We start from the raw sequence: 21464 nt of genomic DNA, 5'->3' as shown, positions 1-21464 counted from the left end.
CTGCATTTAGTCATCTGAGATGTTCTTTTTCACAATAGGCCTGATTCATGAACTAGAGATGCTTTGTTATGTGTTCTTGAAGGAGAGTGAGGCATGTGGCACAGTCGTGTGTATGTAGGACACATGGTTGTCAAGTGGGCGTGTCTATGCACTGCAGTCTGTCTTCTGATGGACAGGGAGAGGGTGTGTGTGTGCATTTACAGACAGGAACACGTCCCACGGCCCCTTCCGACAATCCTAGCGGGCCTTCTTCTGACAGACAGTCCCGATAGTAAGCAAAGGATGTAAACATGCAACCAGGGACACCGCAGAAGACAGGCTCGCATTAACCTTGCCTGTAAATGGCTGCACACCCCCATGCTTTATTAATAGTATCTTGAGGGTGCTATAGCACATGTGCTCGTTTAACAGAGACTGTGAAAAAATAACACTTGGATATCTTTTCAAACACAATGTGGCCTTGTCACATGCAGGGGATCTATTTAATGTGGGTGTGTTGCTCTCAAGGCACAAGTTATTTTTAATTAGGTTAAAATATTGGGCGAACAATATCTCTTGATGCATTACTTTTTTGCTTTCATGTTTATTTGTTTTATTTTGTTATAAATCAATTAGCCAATTATTTCTTTTATTCAAAAGTAAAAGACTCTGGTAAGTCTCAGAACAAATAATAATATCTGGGTTATAATTTATCCAAATGTTACCACAATGTATGGGTCAGATTATAGCATAAATAAATATTGATTATTTTAAAATTAGGATTTTAAAAATAGGTTTCATTATTTTATTTTTTTTATTTATCTGTCTGATCATCAGGTGTAAATACCCTCCAAAACACTTTTGAGATGGATTTAAATGTAAATGCATCTGGTTGTTGAAGCCACACATGTCAATTTTACCTCCCAAAATGTAAAAACAAATATCTGTGCAAAAGCATGTTATAGGCTATATGACATGCCAGATATCCTTATAGCCAGATATGACAGCGCTACTGCAACACACACCGCCGTAGATGAGTAGATGAGTAGATGAGTATCTCTCCAGCAAGCGGGATGTTGTGCAGGAATTGAAGATTGGATTTATATTTGTTTTGTGGAGACACATTTATGTGGTCAAGTGTAAATGGAACCATTTTTACAAATCAGTAAAAACACATACCTAGTTCTGTCATGAAACTCTAGATCAGGGCTATTCAACTAGTTTAATTCGAGGGCCGGATTATTAAAGCGAAAATTTGAGGTGGGCTGATGGGTTTAGCTTATTTATTGAAATATAACAGTATCAATAAGTAAGCTAAAGTAAACATAAAAGTATTGTAGGCTATTTACTTGGAAATGTGGTAGCCAACAGTATGCAGATTTATCAGACCATAATAAATAACTTATTTACAGCTATGTACAAATATATGAATTATACAAGATCATATATTCTATTCGTTAGAATTATTTTATTAATATATATTTATAAATTAAAATATTCTGACAGTGAGACTTCGTAACCATAGAATATTTAAAGGTAAAACCATGCATGGCTACTCACTCACTACCACTGAATAAAAAATGCCTAAACAGGTAAAAACTATACACACAATTAATTATACATTTCTCTAGCCCCCTAATAAAGCTAATAAAATATAAATGACTATAACATAGTATTCAATATAAATATTCCACATTTCTCCCCAAACCATGGTAAATTACTACAGTACATTCATGGTAAATGTTTGTAAGGGTTGTGATTAGGGATTTAGTCTTCTAACTTCGTTCATGGAATGTTTCTGCTATTTACCTCATCAGTCGTGTTGGGAATGTTGAGGCTGTTTCATCCGATTTAAAAGTTAAAATCATTGAGTGATTTTTGGTTTGTAACAGAGAGATGTGTCAGACTGAAACGCTTCTCACTGGATGTCGCAGCAATGTTTAATAATAGTGTCCGGGACCGGGAGTAAACAACTCCTTTGGCCTTTTCATGGAAAGGAAATAATCGAACCAAATGATTAAACCAGAAATGATTGATCGGAAGGGTTCGAACGACGAGAAAGAAGTGGAGCAATACGCTAGTCTGGTGGGCCAGTCGTGTGCAGAGAGAATTCTGCTGCGCTGGTTCAGTCGACAGAAATACGGGACACACACATAATAACTGCTGAAATATTCGGACTGAAAAAAGTGTTTCTCAGGTCAATCGGAACGCTCATGGTACACACATAGTGCGTATAGCTACAGCTGCAGGCGCCACTGCGGTCTCGCGCATCTCTAACCAAATTTAGCCGCACCACCAGGAAAAGAAGAGGAGGGAGGGGGTGGCCTCGGGCCATATGGAGATGATTGGCGGGCCGGACCTGGCCCGCTGGCCGCCAATTGAATAGCCCGGCTCTAGATGATGCAGGCTGATAGGTCTTTAACTAATTGATAGCAATCACGTCATTATCTACATAGCTCAGTTGATTGGTTGCTGGAGTTGCATCAGTGGCCAATGAGCTACGGCTCAACATTCAAATAAATACCAGTAGTGTTGCTGTTAGCAGTATGCAGCTCGCTTTCAGAAACCCTCCACCTTCCCCAGCTCCACCTGTATAGATCTTCTAGGGATAAATCATGTATGTTACATGTGCAGCAGCAGCATGTCTTACATGCTCACATCAATGTGAATCTCTGAATGTATTGGCAATAGCAAGGCTCTGCAGCAGCGTAGCAGATCTATTCTACCCAGACCAAATACATTAGCATTGCCATATCCATTACCATACCAATCTCCTGTGAGTTGTTGTCATGACAGAAATAAAGCTATCAGGTGTAAATAGGCCCAAAATGTTGATTTAAACCGAAAATGTCCAGCAGGAATTAAGAATGGATTATTCAGGTGCCTCAAGATTCATTTTGAATTTGATTGAATTTGAATTTAATATTCAATTTAAAAAATATATTCTTAAAACATCTCAGGTTCTCACCAACAATGCTCCAGATTTCCCATTTCCCTGTACTCAACTATTTTTATTTTGGTCTGTTTGTTCATCATTTTTTTTCCTCAGACTTCAGAGAGTGTAGTATCTTAAAAAGGAGCCATTTACAAAACGGTTGTAAGTGCATCAAGTCATCACGCAGGAGGAAATGACTTTGTGGCTGACTGGAAATGAACAGGTGCTCTCTCAGATTCATTTAGCGTTGCTTTCAGGAAAGTCCAGCATAATCCTGTTTTTGTTTTCTTGCAGCGATTTACATGCATTTGAACCCAAATCAGCTTTGGTTTGGTCTGTTGTGTCAATTTCAGCGACACCAAGTAAACATCTGCAGGAAAGCGGTGGGGGGTGAGGGGGGGCGGCCTAATTAGGATGAAGTCGATGTCCTGTATTCCCAGCTGCTCGCTATGTTTAGACAGACGACGTCTAGCGCGGGTAACCTCTTCTCCTGAGTGCCCTCTCACAATGCAGCCTGTGAGGTGAACGCAACACAACAGTTGGTGTAATAAGACAATTAGCCCGCGCAATTTGTAACTTTCTTAATTGCGCTGTAAGCTGCAAACGTTTCCAGTGCGTCCATCACCTGCTAATTGTGAACCTATCGCTCACAAGAAAATGGAGGACAGGAAATGGAGAAAACAAAGCCTTTTCTCTCTCTCCATCTTTGTCTCAACCTCTCTCCCATCGTCTTTTTCTGTCCTGATTAAATAAATGCTTTATAATTAGTTTGGAAGTAATGCATGTGTTCGCCGTCCTTTGTCTTAATCTCCACCAATGCCATTGTGGAAAAAACCTTCTGCGACGGAGACTCGTACAATCGAGTGTGCTGAAATATTTACCATCGTCGTTGGATGCCTGCCACAAAGTGCAATTGGCTCGTCATCCCTAATGAAATTGTCCCTAATATGTTTCTGCTGATTAGGTGCTCTGCTTAGACGAAGAATGCGGTGTTTGCCTGCTTTTGTATTAAAAGCCTATACTTGAGTGCTGTCCATTCATCAATATTTGAAAAAAAAAATAGAATGACTCGTAACTTTGGGCAGTAAGTGTTGATGTTGGACGGTGGCTTATCCAAAACTCTTGTTTGGAGTAAATACCAGATGCTGTCTTGGTCGGCCATATGGAGCTCACTGCCTCGCAGCAGACTCGGAGCTGGGAATGGAAACAGGTGGAAAGTACAGAGATTAAAGACCTGCTCAGGCTGCCTTATATTATGGTGACTTGCGCTTTGGTAGCCACATTTAAATCTGCTCATTTTGACGTTTCTATTCGTATTGTAAATGGGTCAACTTTAGGAAAGGTTAGCCCCCAAAGGTTTGTCCCCCCACAGAGATGGAAATATCCGAAATCCTTGTCCTTGTGGGGTTATTTTTTGCTCCCATGAGGAAAACAGCTTATTAATAATACTAAATTATATTTTTTGAAAATAAAATAATGCAGAATGTTTTCTGTGATGGGGGCAGGGTAAGAGGATATAATATAAAGTTTGTACAGTACAAAAATCATTGTCTCAAATTGCTTGTGCTGTAATGTCTATGTACAATGCATTTTTGTTATTCTTGCAGGTACGATTTTACTATACAAATAAACTATAATGATAAATATTATTTACTCATTTATTTCAGTGTATTTGGAAAACATGTTCACACAAATTTCACATACTAAAGAATTTATGTGTGAATTGTTTGTAAAGATATTCGTTCACAAGTTGTCACATTCAATTCAGACCATCTACATAAGAATGTGTTTTTTTTTACACTTGGTTCTGCTTGTGTTTCATGAATGAAGCCTATTGTAAGTAAAAGTAGTAGTTACTTTTGTATTATTGTCAGGTTGCCAAGGCTCTAATGGTTCCAGAATGGAAGCTTGCAATTTCTTTATACATGTATTTATTTTGCATATCTAAAGTGGTTACTTTTGCTGTGGACAATTTTGTCTTCCTGATCTAGTTTGTATGCAACAGCTGTACCTGTTTGAGTTTCCTCAAACATACAGCACCATTGACAGTGCTCTAAAAACAACCACATTCTGGAAAGCTTTTCTTGCTTTTATTTCTCATGGTGACCCATTATATGTTGTTCTATAGATCAATTTCTTTATAACATCCAGTGATTATCTGTACATCAAAATCAGACAGGAGATGATCTGCAGATTATCACCTGCCGTCTTTAATGTTGCGGCGATATTTATTAGGGTGTTTGAGGTTACATTCCTCTCTCAAGGGCAGAGACGCAGTAAGGCTCAGCGGGGACATGAACCGGCAGCATACTGGTATCTGCTCCATTACCCTGCCCAGTGGACCAAGCGTGACTTCATTCATCTCTGTTTCAGTGGCAAATCCACCTGATCTCTTGGGTTTAGATTGTTTCATACTGAGGTTCCCAATACGAGCTCGCACAAAGATTTTGGTGTAAAACAATGCAAATGTGTGTGTATTTTACGTAAATATACACACAGGCACACGTTTTAGAAGTCAGGTTAAATGAAATGGTTTCAGAGATCACAGAAACATTTTAGGTTAAAAGTGATAAGTTTATGAATGCTCAAAAACAAAATTACATCGAAAGGTTGCCTCAGTGCATCATGTTTTGCATGGTTACATTACCTCGCATTAACCTTTATAATGTAAATGCAAAATCAAATAGTATATACAATACATTTGCCTTCTATGTGACATATTTAGGAAATGGTGTAATTGGTGGTTTTTAATTGATTGGAATATTCATAATTAATTTTTAAATAAATATATTATTATTTTATTATTATTAATTTTATTTAATTTATATTTAATATTATTTTATTATTATAAATATTATTATAACAATGATAATAAATATATTTGTAATGATTATAATTAGTGTGTGTGTGTGTGTGTGTGTGTGTGTGTGTGTGTGTGTGTGTGTGTGTGTGTGTGTGTGTGTGTGTGTGTGTGTGTGTGTGTGTGTGTGTGTGTGTGTGTGTGTGTGTGTGTGTGTGTGTGTGTGTGTGTGTGTGTGTGTGTGTATATATATATATGTATATATTCCCCAAAATGTATGTGTTGTACCATTTTTACAAATTGTTCTTCATTTCCTCTGGTTTATTTTAATTCATTTTTCTTTCACTCCATATGTCATAAAAGACTTGGTTTTTGGTGCCACATTCCTTTAAGTTACCTGATCAGCCTGAGTGACAGCAATCCGACTTAGGAAATTCAAACATTTCTCAATCTCTGTTTTGCAGCACCGCCCGCAGGAAGACTGTTATGCAATCCTTTCAATCTCTCTCTCTCTCTCTCTTTCCCCCTCCAGATGTACAGCACATTAAGCGCAGAGACATCGTGCTCAAGAGGGAACTGGGCGAAGGGGCCTTTGGGAAGGTGTTCCTGGCAGAGTGCTATAACCTAAGCCCCACTAAGGACAAGATGCTGGTGGCTGTCAAGGTAAGAGATGATCCCTCCATTCCAGCAGGGCCGTAGCGCTCTCCAGTTACACAGGACTCATCTGAAAGGTCAAGCCCCTTTTCCCAGCCCCCCTCAAATGACATATAAAGTTGATCCTCCTGTGCCTGCTAAAGCAGGGTTTCTTTCAGGGAACAATCGCTAGACGTCTTGGTGGTGGAGGATTTGTTGACTAAGATCAATGATGGAAAGAGCTCTGCTGTGCTCCGAGGGGAGATCAGCTACAATGGTGTTTAATATTTGGCACTGATATAAGGTTTGAGGGGATATTAAGATATTGCAGTGCTGTGGTTTTGTCTTCATGGCATAGACGGAGTGGAATGAGTCATCGCGGTGGGCAGACAGTTCCTGGATAATGCCTTAACATGGTTTACCACATGGGACTATTCACCCAGGTCAAGGAACTCACCATCCAGTGAGTTGAGGCAGTCTATTTAAGGAGGTCTTCAGATCAGTGCTGATCTATAAGTGTGTCAGTTTGTCTGTCGGTTTAGAAATGTCAAAGTTTCAAGGTTTCACAGATGCTGACATGTTGAAGTATGAAGTCAAACATATACTTGGTATATGGAGTTTTTTACATGAGGAAAAATTTAGAAGAATTATCAGCTTTTTTATTTTATAATATTAATAATTTTAAGAAATAATATTATAAACCTACCAAACCACCCACCCACATAACTATCTAAATTACCTAAACCACCTAACCCATCCACCACACCGAACTACCTACCTACCCACCCACCCATCTAACTACCTAAACCACCTAACCCATCCACCCACCCACCTACCTACCTGCCCGACCCACCTATTTTTAATCAGCCACCCAAAATTATCAGTTTTACTATTTATAGGTATGTGTTTGGGTAAAATTAACATTTTTGTTTTATTCTATAAACTACTGACAACATTTCTCCCAAATTCCAAATAAAAATATTGTCATTTAGAGCATACAAAAAAAAAATATTTGCAGAAAACGACAACTGGTCAAAATAACGAAAAAGATGCAGTGTTGTCAGACCTCGAATAATGGAAAGAAAATAAGTTCATATTCACTTTTAAACAACACAATACTAATGTTTTATCTTAGGAGGAGTTCAGAAATTAATATTTGGTGGAATAACTCTGATTTTCAATCACATCTCTCCACCAGTCTTTTGGGTGACTTTATTCCAATCCTGGTGCAAAAATATAAGCAGCTCAGATTTGTTTGACGGCTTGTGACCATCCATCTTCCTCTTGATCACATTCCAGAGGTTTTCAATGGGGTTCAGGTCTGGAGATCGGGCTGGCCATCCACACCTTGATTGACCTGGCTGTGTGGCATGGAGCATTGCCCTGCTGGAAAAATAAATCCTCAGAGTTGGGGAACATTGTCAGAGCAGAAAGAAGCAAGTTTTCTTACAGGACAACCTTGTATGTGGTTTGGTTCATGCGTCCTTCACAAAGACAAATCTGGGGGTGCTTCAGCAAGGCTGCAATCAGGCAGATTTGTCTTTGTGAAGACGCATGAATCAAGCCACGTAAATACGTATATATATATATATATATATATATATATATATATATATATATATATATATATATATATATATATATATATATATATATTTATTTATTTTTTTATTTTTATTTTTTTTCATCATCTATGAGATCTTGTTGGCTTTCATGGTGTTGCGCTTTAGTCCGGGATGGTTGGAGAAATAAATCTGGGGCAATAACACTGTCTGCTAGTCATGGTTTATCATCCAGCAAAGCACATCATTCTGGAGATGCTGTGATCAAGAGTGATGGAGCTGACTGTTTCTTTTAGAATCTTGTAATGGTGTCTGAAGAAGATTCTCATGTGAAGAACAACACAAGCAGCCACATGCCCTGTTTTACCACCAACCCATTGGAAGAACATCAAAAATGATCTCTCTGATATCTAATTTGTTTTCTTTTAAACAGAAATGCAATTACTTGGAGAGCAAATAGAGAAAAAGAATAGAGGGCTACTTAAAATTAAGGAATCTAAAAAGAAATCTAAATAAAATTTATTGATACATTTGTTTATTTAAATCATGTTTAAAACAGTTATATGTAACTATGATATAGATGAATAACTCCCTTTCCAAACTGTGGCATAAATAGAAATTAAAAACTATATTTAATTAATGTTTATCCATTTTTTAATCCATTTGTCAATTGGACTATTCACATGGGAGCAGCCAATTAACTTTGACACACAAAGTTCACGGAGATGGCCATCAAGAAAACCAGCTGATCAATGCTTGTTTTTATTAAATTTAGCTTTATTTTATTTTTAATGTCTATTTATTTGTCGATTTTGCAGTCCAAGACCACCATTAAAAAGACTCTACAATTGTCTGATTTTAGAATTAACCACAAAAAATGTCTCTGATTAGTCAAGATATTATAGTATTCAATCAAAAGCCAGAGATCTCAATAAACTCTTTTCTCATTAGGTTCCTCCAAGAGCAAACCATGCTGTTCTTTTGAAGAATCTAATGAGACACGAGTTTGAGCTATACAACCCACTTTCATTTTATAGCTCTATACCCCCACTGTATTTCAGAAATTGTGTAGTTTTTATCTAGGAATTGTAGGAGAAACATCTAGTCTGAGGCAAAGTTGATACTTAAATGAAATCTAAATGAGTCTCTTCAGCTTTGACAGAACAACCTCGGAGCAATAAAACGTTCCTCTGGGAAGATGCTTGGCTTCGTCTGCTTCATGGAGCTCCATCACAGCAGCTGTTGTTTGAAAGCCATCCAACTCAAATTCAGAGAGGTCAAGTTTTTCCTTGTATTTTGGCCAAAGAGCTGCCAGCGTCTCTCTCATACCTTTGCTCTCCCTCATCTCCACCTGATGCCCAAGACCTCCAGACCCTTATTACGAGTGACAGCCCCCCAGGTGGTGCTGGATTCGTCCCTCTGCTCTCTCCAGCCTGTGCAGGTGGCCAATTTTGCAACACAGAGGTAATAAAGCATTATGGATAGGGATAGATACCTCGCCATCTGCGAATTGGTTTCCTCATCCATCTTGAATGCATGAACCTCTCTGCAATTCCTGATATGGATTAACCCACGGTAGCTCTAATTAAAATTAAACTGCGAGCTCTGAGGGCGAAATGCAATTATAACATAATTGAAGGAGCGATTCCTCACAAACACAACGTGATGCTGCATCTGGCTGCAAGAGTGTCTGGGAAACCAATTGACATATCACGGCCAAGGCCACAAAGGGGGTTATTTTTCTTTGAATGATGGGATATAAAATGACAAAAAGACGGATGTGTACAGGCGACTATTTAATCTTCCAGAAAAGACAAAGAAGGGCACGGGCAAATCAGAGACGTCATGCTGGTCAATTTGTGCATCTTCCTTAGCATCCCTAGGTTTAGTCCATGCATTTAAATGTTGTGAAAAAGTCTGATGTTACCTGAATGATTTAAAGCACTTTAGATGTCTACAAAATAATATCTGTCAACTCATGTACATTTTGATAAAGGAAAAAATAATAGCAAAGTCACATTTCATTTCTGTATATACACAATATATCCTCTTGAAGAATAAAATTTCATCATTTAATATTGTTTTCAGCATTAATATTACTTCTTATTAATATCCATTGTCATTTGTAATCATTGTATATTGTGAATCATAGTGTTCTTGAATATATATGTGTGAGAGAGACTTTGGGACAAGCTAGACTGCATGAACAGGGGGTGAGAGAGTTTGTGCTGAAGAGTTAGAGACATGAAATGTGTGTGCAGTCCATGTAGATTTCTCTGAAGCATAGGGATTAGATATACATTCCATGTTAATAGAAACCATATGTACCTCTGGTAATGCAGGTTTTTTGGTCAGTGGCATATAAGACCGGACCTCTTTGTCCAGAGGACAGAGATAACCGAGATGCTGGAATGAAGACCTTTGTTTGGTCCATTGTCAATCTCTCCTATGTCTTCATATAATGATCAAAATGATGGGTCTTGGCAAAATAACTGGTGTCTGGTCCCATGAATGAAACAACAACAGGGGGAAAGGATAATTTCTAAATCTACAACTCTGATATTAATGATTTGTTTAAAAAAAATTAATATATATATATATATATATATATATATATTTGTTTGTAATTGAACATTTTAAACATGCATTAACATGTTTATTTGTCAAAAAATGTCTGATGTTTCAGAATAAATCCCAAAATTGTCTCTGATTAGTCAAGATGCTAGAGTCTCCAGAGATCTCAAACTCATTTCTCTTTAGGTTCCTCCAAGTCCTAAACTATGCAGATGAGTTTGACTTATGCAATCCACATTAATTTTTGATCGAAAAACAAAGGCACATTTCATTCCTGGATATCCTCTAATATTAATGTTTTGTCTTTGAAATATGGATTTTAATTTAACTTTACCCTTTTTTTGTTGTTGCCCACAATGCATAAAAAAGTGCCTGGCTGAGTAGCTAATTTTGTGATTGTTAGAAAATAAACGGTCTGTCTTCTGTTTCTTCCTTCAGACCCTGAAGGACCCCACCCTTGCGGCGAGGAAAGACTTCCAGCGGGAGGCCGAGCTGCTGACCAACCTTCAGCACGACCACATCGTGAAGTTCTACGGCGTCTGCGTGGACGGTGACCCGCTTATTATGGTCTTCGAGTACATGAAACACGGAGACCTCAACAAGTTCCTCAGGTGTGTGGATGGAATCAACACACTACACACACATTATGTCATGATGCAGTAATCGTTATGCTTTGCTTGTAAAATGATCTCAAATACAAAGGGAATCAGTTATTATTGATTGAGGTCACAGACCATTGTTGAACATAATTATACAGCCACTGAATACCAATTACCCCTTTTCCACCAAAAAAGAACGGGTTCGGAACTGGTGCTGGTTCAAAGTTGGTTCGGAGTTGGTTCAACTTGCGAACCTCCTCAGAACCTGTTTGTTTTTCCACTTCTAGAGCGCCCAGCGAACGACGTCGTTACGTCACTGTGTACGTCGCTTTACGTCTCAGCTAGAAACGCTTGCAAGTACAACATTACTTTGGGATTATCTCTAACTCGTGAACCAAGAAGGCTTTAAAAACAATTGAAATATGTAAGTCTTTTAATCTTTTCCTTTGATATGTAATATTTTCTGATTAGTTATGTACACCTGTCTTGTCTTTTTTTTCTCTCCATTTATTTGTTCTATTTTGTGACTGTTTTCTTCTTTGCTTACATAATGTTTTCAATAAAAAAAATTTAAATAAAAGTTAGAAACGCTTGCGCCAACTTCAAGCATAACAATTACAATGGCGGACTACATCGTGTTTCTGCAAATGTTTCTCCTGGCTTTGCGGTCAGAAAAGATGTTTAGAGCACATCTAAACCCGCCCCCAGCCCCCGACGTAAGCATGACGTGGTAAAAGAACGGTTCTCTGGTTCTAGTCCAGCAAAGAGTTGGTGCCGCTTTGGAACCAGTTTTCCTGGCCGAGAACCGGTTCTTTGGCTGTCGAAACACAAAGAACTGGTTCGCGCGCAGGCACCGGCTCCGAACCGGCTCTCAAAACGCTTTGGTGGAAAAGGGGTAACTGTGATGCTCTTGGAATTTCAGAGTCTTATGATACAAATCATCCTCAGGAGTTGCAGTGGGCCAGGGTTATGATAGAAATGCCAAATTATTTTTAAAACATTTTTTTTTCTTTTAAATATATATTTTAAATAAAAACAAAATATACCACTTGACTGTGATATTGTATGGGTAATTGATGCCAAAGTCCCATTAAAGGGGCTACAGGTACAGTTGTGGTCAGAATTATTGGCACCCCTGGTAAATATGAAAGATGGCTGTAAAAATAAATCTGCATTTTTTATCCTTTTGATCTTTGATTAAAAAAAAACATAAAACTCTAACCTTTCATTGAACCAGAGAATCTGAACATGAAATTGTCTAGCTGTGACTTGTTTGTTTCGCAGGAGTATAAATATGAGGAAACTCAAAGGCCAAATTCCCTTAATCATCCATCACAATGAGTAAAACCAAAGAATATAGTTCTGATGTGCAAGAAAAGATTGTTGAGCTTCACAAAATAAACAGTGGCTGTAAGAAAATAGCTAAAGAATTTAAAATCCCCAATTTCCACCATCAGGTCAAAAATTAAGAAGTTCCAATTAACTAAAGATGTTATGAATCTTCCTGGAAGAGAACTTGTGTCTATATTGTCTTAATGCATGGTGAGGAGGAGAGTTAGAGTGAGCAAAGACTCTCCAAGGATCACAGATGGAGAATTGCAGAGATTAGTTGAGCCTTGGGGTCAAAAAGCCTTAAAAAAATCAAACAACACCTACATCCCCACATGTTGTTTCGGAGGGTTTCAAGAAAAATCCTCCTCGCTCATCCAAAAACAAACTCCAGCAAATTCAGTTGTCAGACACGACTGGAACTTCAAATGGGATGAGGTTCTGTGGTCACATGAAACTTTAAAAAGAGCTTTTTGGCAGCAAACCCACCAGATGGGTTTGGTGCTAACAGGGATAAAAAGTACCCCATGCCAAGGGTTAAATACACTGCTGGATTATTAATGTTTTTGGCCTATTTTTTTTTTTTTTTGCTGGAGGTCCTGGACATCTTGTTCAGATACATGGTATATGGATTCTAGCAAATACCAACAGATAAAAAATCAAAACCTGACGGCCTCTGCTAGAAATCGTATAATGGGCCATGCTTGGATATTCCATCAGGACAACAATCCAAAACAAACATCAAAATCAACACAAAAATGTGTCACTGAGCACAAAGGGAAGCTTCAGCCATGACCATCCCAGTCCCTGACCTTAACCCAATAGAAAATGAGGAGGCTGAACTGAAGAGGAGACGCACCAACATGGATCTGGGAATCTGAAGGATCTGGAGAGATTCTGTATGGAGGAATGGTCTCTGATCTCTTGTCAGGTGTTCTCCAAACTTATCAGGCATAGGAGACAATGTATGTTATCTTGTTATCTTGGTAAAAGGAGGTTGCAAAAAGGCAATAATTAATAAAAGGGTGCCAATAATTATGGCCAACGTGTTTTGGAGAAAAACATTTATTTCATAATGTGATTTTCCCCCCACTTTCAATTCATTTGCTTCAATAAAAGGTTGGAGTTTTGCTTTTTTTTTAAATGAAAGATCAAAAGGATAAACAATGCAGATTTATTTTTACAGCCATCTTTGATCATATTTACCAGGGGTGCCAATAAATCTGACCACAACTGTATATGTGACCAGTCACGGAAACTAGGGACACAAGTCGGTTCTGGGGCATTTTGAGTTATTCATAGATTCTGAGAGTGTAATATCCAAGCTTTCCAACGATGTGTAACATGTGGAAATCTGATTATATTTGGAGAAGTTGTGGCCATTTTAAAGTAGGCACTTAAAAAAGCTCAAAGAGGAGAAAACGAGCTAAAGATTGTGCAGTTCTCACCTGTCTCTGCTGCTGGGGGTGACAATAGGGCTCATTTACATCTCATTTAGATAAGCCATACCCCCTGTAAAGCTCCTCCATGTGCTTTACAGCTTTTTTTACACTTCGAATGAGTGCACTTCTGCCGCACTAGGCGAAAAACAATTGTGCTGCCCCTCTATTTGCAAGGTACCAGCAACAACACACAAAGACCAATAATGCCATATAGCCTGCATATAACGCGAAACCAGCAACAACACATAAAGACCAATATGCCATATACATATAACGCAAAACCAGCAACAGCACACAAAGACCAATATGCCATATAGCCTGCATATAACGCAAAACCAGCAACAACACACAAAGGCCAATATGCCATATACATACAGTATAACGCAAAACCAGCAACAACACACAAAGACCAATATGCCATATACATATAACGCAAAACCAACAACAACAAACAAAGACCAATAAGCCATAGGCCTACATATAGCGCAAATAGTACGCAACGCTCGTGTGCCCAAAATGTCAACAATATTAAAGTTTATGTAGGAGGCAAATGCCTGCTGGCATTTTTCTTTAAGCAGTCATTTCTGCAATTTTCCAAATAATCACATTTCACCTCCTCAAATTACTGTTGCAAATCTCTTTACACCACTTTCTTATGTGCGTATACACACACAAATGAAATGTCCGCAAGCACATTATATCATCAGCAGGTTCAGCATCTTAAATAACGACTAAAGAGCAAATGAAGCTTAACTTACATTTCAGAAACACGCACGGCAGGCCTTCATCGCAGCAGCAAAGGTCTTAACTGCATCCTCTATTTCGATTCTCCGTCACATATGAAACAGCCAGCCACCGCTGTCAGCGAGCCGAGCCGCCGTATTGAAGCACTGAGGGCGAGCGCGCTGCGCCCATACCTCCGGTTCAGTTTCCCGAGCCCACGAAGTGCGGCGAAAACATTTTCGGTGTAACTGCCAGACGGTTCATCTCGTCTGCGACAATCTTTGCGGCATCCATCTTCATTGAATTTTGATATCAGAGAGAGCTGGCCAGAGCACAGCATAATAAGTAGCCATGTGGTTGACTTGGAGGGCGGGGGCAAAAGCGCCGGGTTATTCAGTATGGAAATACACACAGACAATGACACGCCACGCCCCTACTGCATGCTAGAATCTCCGAAAACAAGCCGATTTCAACCTCAAAATGTAAGCTTTTAAATATACCAATACTGCTATCTCAAACATGGAGAGGCTTCTTCGTGATTTCAATTAACAGATTCTCCAAAAAATTGAAAATCACCAATTTTGAAAAAAAACTCTTCTTTCTCATTTTGCTCGAAAGTTGTGCTGCCGACTTGTGTCCCTGGTTTCTGTGACGGGTCACATATGTGGAATTCAGAAACCCTGAATTAGCGACACCTGTGGCCATTAAGTGAACTGCAGCCAACAACGTGCTCGCACTCCTGCACACTTAATCTGAACATGTAAGGCCCCTCACAGCGAAGTTCTTTTTGTTCTTCGCTTAGAAGTAAAAAGTTGGAAATACCTTTGCAATAAACATCCCGACACATCATCGACACATGAATGACACATGCTGCTGAGAGCAGCTTTTAGATGAATATGTAAATATGTGCTGTGCACTTTCGTCCCAATAACAAAACAAACACGCAACAAAAATAACAGCGTGTGAAAGCAGTGGTTAAGAAAGCATTTAGTAATAGCGGATATGTTTCCACCAGATCTGCGATTCACTAGCATTGTGTCGACAGATAAGGTTTAGAAGGGGGTAATTGAGAATGAACTGGGGAATGTCACATGAGAGGAGAAATTGCCTCCATCGTGCTTTGATTGGATATGATCTGTTATGATTGGTTATGATTGGTTGATGTGATAAATTCTACCTCTTGTTTTTGTGCGCATTCACATTAGCCTGAATGAAGGTAATGATGGCATTAATGGCCCAGAGAGCAACATAGTGTTGGCCCTTATCCGTTCCAAATCTGGGCCAATACTATGTTGCTGTCTAGGGGGAAGACTAATTAAAAAGTAAGTAAATCAAACTTGAAAGGGGCTAAACACATGATGACTGTGTGTTTTTTTTTAGTGATCAATCAGCTTGGTGAAATTAAAGGTACATTGTGTCTGTGACCAGTGTGTACAAGGTTGATGACTGATGAAAATAAGTTGACTATTAAAAGAAATCTGAACATTAGTTCACAAGTAATATACATTGTTTAAATTGTTAGTACCTTTAGTTATTAATAAATGTAAATATGCATAAAAACACTATCTTGATGAAATTTATACTTGATGTTAATAAATAGAAATGTACAATACAGAATATCCCTTTCGGCTTTATCATAAACATTTGTATTAGCATTCATTCCATGTGACATTCGGAAGAGAGGCTTTCAGGAGCGAGCGTAACCTTCAGATCCTTTGTATTTTCCCGGCGAAATCGATCCAAGGACTTCACATAAAACTTAGTCTACAGGCTTTCATAGATAACCTAGGAAGTTGGGGAAGGTCTCTATTTTTCACTACAATCTGAAAATACATTGGCAATATGAAAAAAAAAAGCGATTAATACATGGAAATTCTTACAAATAGCCCCTTAAAGGCAAGATATTTCACTAAACAGCCATCTTTGAAACACCTATTGGGCAGCTATTTCAGTCGTGCAAGTTCAGCTCCTATCTCTTTGAATAAATTTTGTTTCTAGATGCTCAATCATGACAAAAAACCCATGCATTTTTTCAGGCTAGACCAGCCAATACGCATGTGCAGTCATAAGCACGTGTCTCAGAATGCTGGCTGTTTCTATAGCTACACTGCAGTGACACAATGTCTTTACCAATTGGAGATCGGCTCTTTATTTTTAGAAGATGGGTCTATTCTGCTTTATTGCGCTTTAAAATTTCTCCCATTCATAGTAATATGAGTGCACAATTTTTTGTGTATCTAAAGTCTTGATGCTTAACATGAATATTTCAGCTCCTATAACTGATTAGCTGATCCCTTTCATTTAGGTTTGTTAATGTTATAATGACTTTTTCCTTTTTTTTAATGGTCTTGCAGTGGGACCAACTGTATTTTTCCATATAGTTTCTTAATTAATATGGTCATAAAATTGCATACATACACAAATATGAAATAATTTGCAAAATAAATTAATTCATTCACAAAAAGATTCATTTTTTAAATTTGTATAATAAATAAATTTGGTAATATTTTAGTTTAAATGAGAGTTTAAGTTCAGATGACAAAATGGTTGGGAACCCCTGCATTAGAATGTTGGGTAAACCCAGAGCCCATCTGACTGTGAATGATAGCTTACAACCTTCCACAAAGGTATTGAACAAGGTGAATACATAGGTGTACATGGTTTCTGACAGGGCTCTGTCGAAAGAGCAGAAATTGCTTTCTTTTTCCTGCTAGCAGGATTACAGGGGATAACAGGTTTTGTCAAAACTGCTTCATATGTAATGACACTATAAGGCGAAAGATTCATGAAATGGAAGAGAAAACTGACAGGGATGTAAATTGCATCATACAGTATTTGTTTCCTTTGAAGAGGAAAGTACTCTATTGATAATTTGCATTGACTTGAATAGCCACATTAGTTTAATTTTTCATTGATTTGTTTTCTTTTGCATTCATGAATATAACTTTAATTCTAATCTAATGCACTGCAGAATTCATTTACTTTTTAAAAGGGATAGTTCAACCAAAAAATAAAAATGATGTCATCATTTACACACACTCAAGTTGTTCCAAACAGTTGACGGGCCCCATTGACTTCCATAGTTGGAAAACAAATACTATGGAAGTCTATGGGCCCCCATCAACTGATTGGTTACCGACATTCTTCAAAATATCTTTGTTTGTGTTCAGGAGAAGAAAGAAATTCAAACAGGTTTGGAACAACTTGAGTGTGTGTAAATGATGACAGAATTTTTATTTTTGGGTGAACTATCCCTTTAAGCGTGTTGTAAGCATCCAAATAGTTTTTGGGTCCAAATTGACAGAACTGAAATCAGTTGGGTCATTCTGTCTATTTTATACTTACAGAGCTCATGGTCCAGATGCAATGATCCTGGTTGACGGACAGCCACTGCAGACCAATGGGGAACTGGGTTTGTCTCAGATGCTTCACATAGCCACTCAGATCGCATCAGGGATGGTCTACCTGGCGTCTCAGCACTTTGTGCACCGTGACCTGGCAACACGCAACTGCCTGGTGGGCAACGGGCTGCTAGTGAAAATTGGAGATTTCGGAATGTCAAGAGACATCTACAGCACTGACTATTATCGGGTAAGAGCAGTTTTGTATTCATAAATGCTTCAGCAAAATAAATGTTTGAAAAAAATTGCAAGTCGGTGGAAAAAACATTCATAAGGTCTTTAATTATTCAGCTCCGAGACAATCTGAACCTCTATGTAGCTCATTGATTAGTCATCAAATATCCACAAAACACAAATTAACCCTTTGTCAATTCTGGCGTATTATAGATCCATAATTAAATGCATAATTACTCATTTTGAATGACTTTTGCAAAGTTGTAATATTGATATATCCAGCTGCTTTTATTTAAAAAGACCTTAATCAATTTGTTTATTTACAGTCATTAGATTAGTCATACTGAGTGTTAAGGACAAGGTTAAAAAATCATCATATTTGGTATTTGGTATTAAAATTACTGACATAAATACAAACAAAGCCCATTAAACATCTAAATCATACACAGAGCTCTGAATACAAGCCTTGATGATATATGACCATTTATTGGGTATTTTAAAATTACATTTGAGATGTAAAAAGCACAAATATATATGCATGTTTTGCAAAGATAATTCTGTAGATTTACATTCATAATTTGTGGATTCACAACCATTTTAGATTTAAATTAAAGGAGTATATTTTAAAAGTGATACAGTACTTCACCAAAAATGTAAATTCTGTGATCATTTACTTACCTGTCAATCCAAATTCATATGACTTTTATTTATTCTTGCATGAAACAGAGAGATTTAGAAACGTGCAAGCTGCTGTTTGAATATGTTCTGAAAATGAAAGGGGACCATGCAGAGAAGGGAAAATAGTGTAGGGAAAATAACAGCTTGGACACTCTGCTAGATATTGGAAGCACACAAGGGTGAGTAAATGATTGTAGAAATTTGAATTTTTGGATGAACTATTTCTTAAAATTTCAAGTATGAATCAGACAATTCTGACTGGTTAAGCTGGTTGGCTCAATTGCATGCTCCACACTCGTTTGTGCTTCTACAGAAGATCCTCAATCAAAATCTTGTCTTTGCCTGACACAGACATGGGCCTCTCTGTAGATTTGGTCTAGATGACAGAGGGCTCAATTTGCAAGATGAGGGCCCTAAATGAATTAAAATGTATGTCTTCACTTAGTGCTCAACAAGAGGATGAATGAGGTAACGCAGAATTTACAGAGCTCCTCTATCGCTCGACTAGATTAAGTTAATTTGAACATGATTGTTCATCTCGCTGCTTTGAATGTGACTCCCATTTTTAGGGCACTGAAGTGAAATGAGAAACAAGCAAACAGCTCAATCAGCATTCGTACCGATTCTATCAGTGGCTTGTGGTGGACTTTTGAACTGAGGAGACAAATGCCATACAATGCATTTCAAACAAGCCACATCAAATATCTAGTTTGGTTTATTTAGGTGTTTTCTTTGTTTTTTAAAGTGTTTTTAATGCTTTTGTGTTTTAGTGTAATGACGCTTTTCCACTGCATGGTACGGCTCAGTACGGTTCGTCTCTGCGCAGCAAGGTTCGGCTCGCTTCGCTTTTCCACTGCGTGGTACGACTCGGCGCGTCGCGGCATGGCTCGGTTCGCTTTAGCCTGGTTGCTTTTCCACTGCAGTTAGTACCGCTTCAAAGTGGGTGGGATTTATATGACTGATCGTTATAGTTTATCCGCTCCTCGTCAACCAACGAGAGGAATGTCTGCACCTCTCGTCCACTGACCACGATTTAGCCATTTATTATTTTGGAAGTTTTTTTTCTTCAAGCAAGTAGAGCAAGTAGTTTTACAACAGGTGCTACAGCGGGGGCTGTTACTGGCTATTTAAATCTAGCGGGTTTGATGTCTCACAAATACAATGACGCTGGTAGTGAAGATTCTGTCTGTCTGACCAATCAGTGATCTGCAGTGTTTTCACGTCACATTTTAGTATCGGTACGGTACGCTTGGAACCTCCACAGAGGTGGTACCATTTAAAACGAGCCGTACCGTACCGTACCATGCAGTGGACAAGCGCCACAAGTTAGCCGTGCCGAGCCGAACCGTACCATGCAGTGGAAAAGCGCCACAAGTGAACCGTACCGAGTCGAGCCGTACCGTACCATGCAGTGGAAAAGCGCCAAAGCGTGCCGTACCGTACCATGCAGTGGAAAAGCGCCATAAGTGTGCTTTAATGTTTTTAAAGGGGTAATGACATGGAATATATCTATTTTAATATGTTCTTTGAGGTTCACTTACTAATAATGACAACGTGTTTCGCACAAAGGCAAATGCATAAAAAAAAAATATTTTTAATGCTCATTCTGAAACTCTGTTGGAAATTATCCATTTTAAGGGGCGGCTCCTTTAAGGCTTGTCACTAAACGTCCACTGTTATGATTGGCTAACATCACTGCATACATAGAAAAAAGTTGTTTTGTTTGTTTTTGTTTTTATTATGAACCTTTTTGCTATAATAATGTTAATAATATAGTATTATTAATATAAACCTGTTATATTTGTATTTATTTATTTTACATTTATTTTGTGATGTTTATTAATATATAGTAATATAATATTTAAAATTACGTATTTCATGCTTAAAACAATGCCTAACCTTGCTTACCTCAAGGTGGACAATGTAAAAGTGACCGGAAGCAAGACATTTTTTTGAATACACTGAAAGAAAAAAATAAACCTGATGACCAAAAATCAGAAGCATTTATTTCTAAATGCAGATCCTTCAGTAGACACTGGTTGTTGCTGTTCCCAGAGAATCAGTCCTAAATGCAGTGGAGGAAATATGTTACATTAACAGTAAATGTCAAATAGACCATTGCATCTCATCTCACTTAATATATTCTGTGGCTTACTTTATTTTAATGGCACTGTGAAATGGCTGATTGCACTCTGCAGCACAAAAGAGTCAGCGATCAATTTACTGTTCCTTACAAACAGGAAGTGACCCAAACCATGTCTGTTTTGCAAAAGCAAACCTCAATGTCCATGCATCTGCGAGGCAGTTAGCATTGATGCCTAAAGATAAGCAGCATGAGATCTATTTAAACATTTAATTCAATACAGAATACTATTGATGAACAAATAAAATGGGCTATTTCGTCCACTGTTTGTGTATTATGTATGTTAAGGATTATCGTTAAGCTCTATTGTATTCCTTTGAGTCAAATCTGCTATGCAGAATTCTGTTTATGCGCCATTGTAGAGCATTTCAAATCAGACACTTTGATATCATTTAGCATGTAGCCTTAGAAGTTTGCTATCTATGTAGGAAGAATATTACTAATGTAGGTTTCAGAAACAAAGCCTTTATCACCTTTCAGAGTTTAGTATCC

General features: G+C 38.0%; 1 protein-coding gene across 3 annotated transcripts in view; it reads left to right on the top strand.

Annotated features, from left to right (window-relative positions):
- The window catches only part of ntrk3a (neurotrophic tyrosine kinase, receptor, type 3a), a 222771-nt gene that overhangs the window by 189788 nt on the left and 11519 nt on the right, over positions 1–21464 (top strand). For all 3 annotated transcript variants that reach the window (XR_013196618.1, XM_077210425.1, XM_077210424.1), the window contains exons 13-15: positions 6247–6377; positions 10922–11094; positions 17924–18167. Coding sequence is in view for 2 of the 3 variants with exons in the window: in XM_077210425.1 (XP_077066540.1) it covers positions 6247–6377; positions 10922–11094; positions 17924–18167 (548 nt within the window). In the remaining variant the exon portion in view is untranslated. The remainder of the gene's footprint in view (positions 1–6246; positions 6378–10921; positions 11095–17923; positions 18168–21464) is intronic.

This window comes from Siphateles boraxobius, unplaced genomic scaffold, assembly GCF_051911475.1.
Source record: "Siphateles boraxobius isolate OS27281-9 unplaced genomic scaffold, OSU_SipBor_1 65, whole genome shotgun sequence".
Classification (NCBI taxonomy): Eukaryota; Metazoa; Chordata; class Actinopteri; order Cypriniformes; family Leuciscidae; genus Siphateles; species Siphateles boraxobius.
Note: the sequence above shows the minus strand (reverse complement) of the source record. Positions and strands in the feature narration are given on the sequence as shown.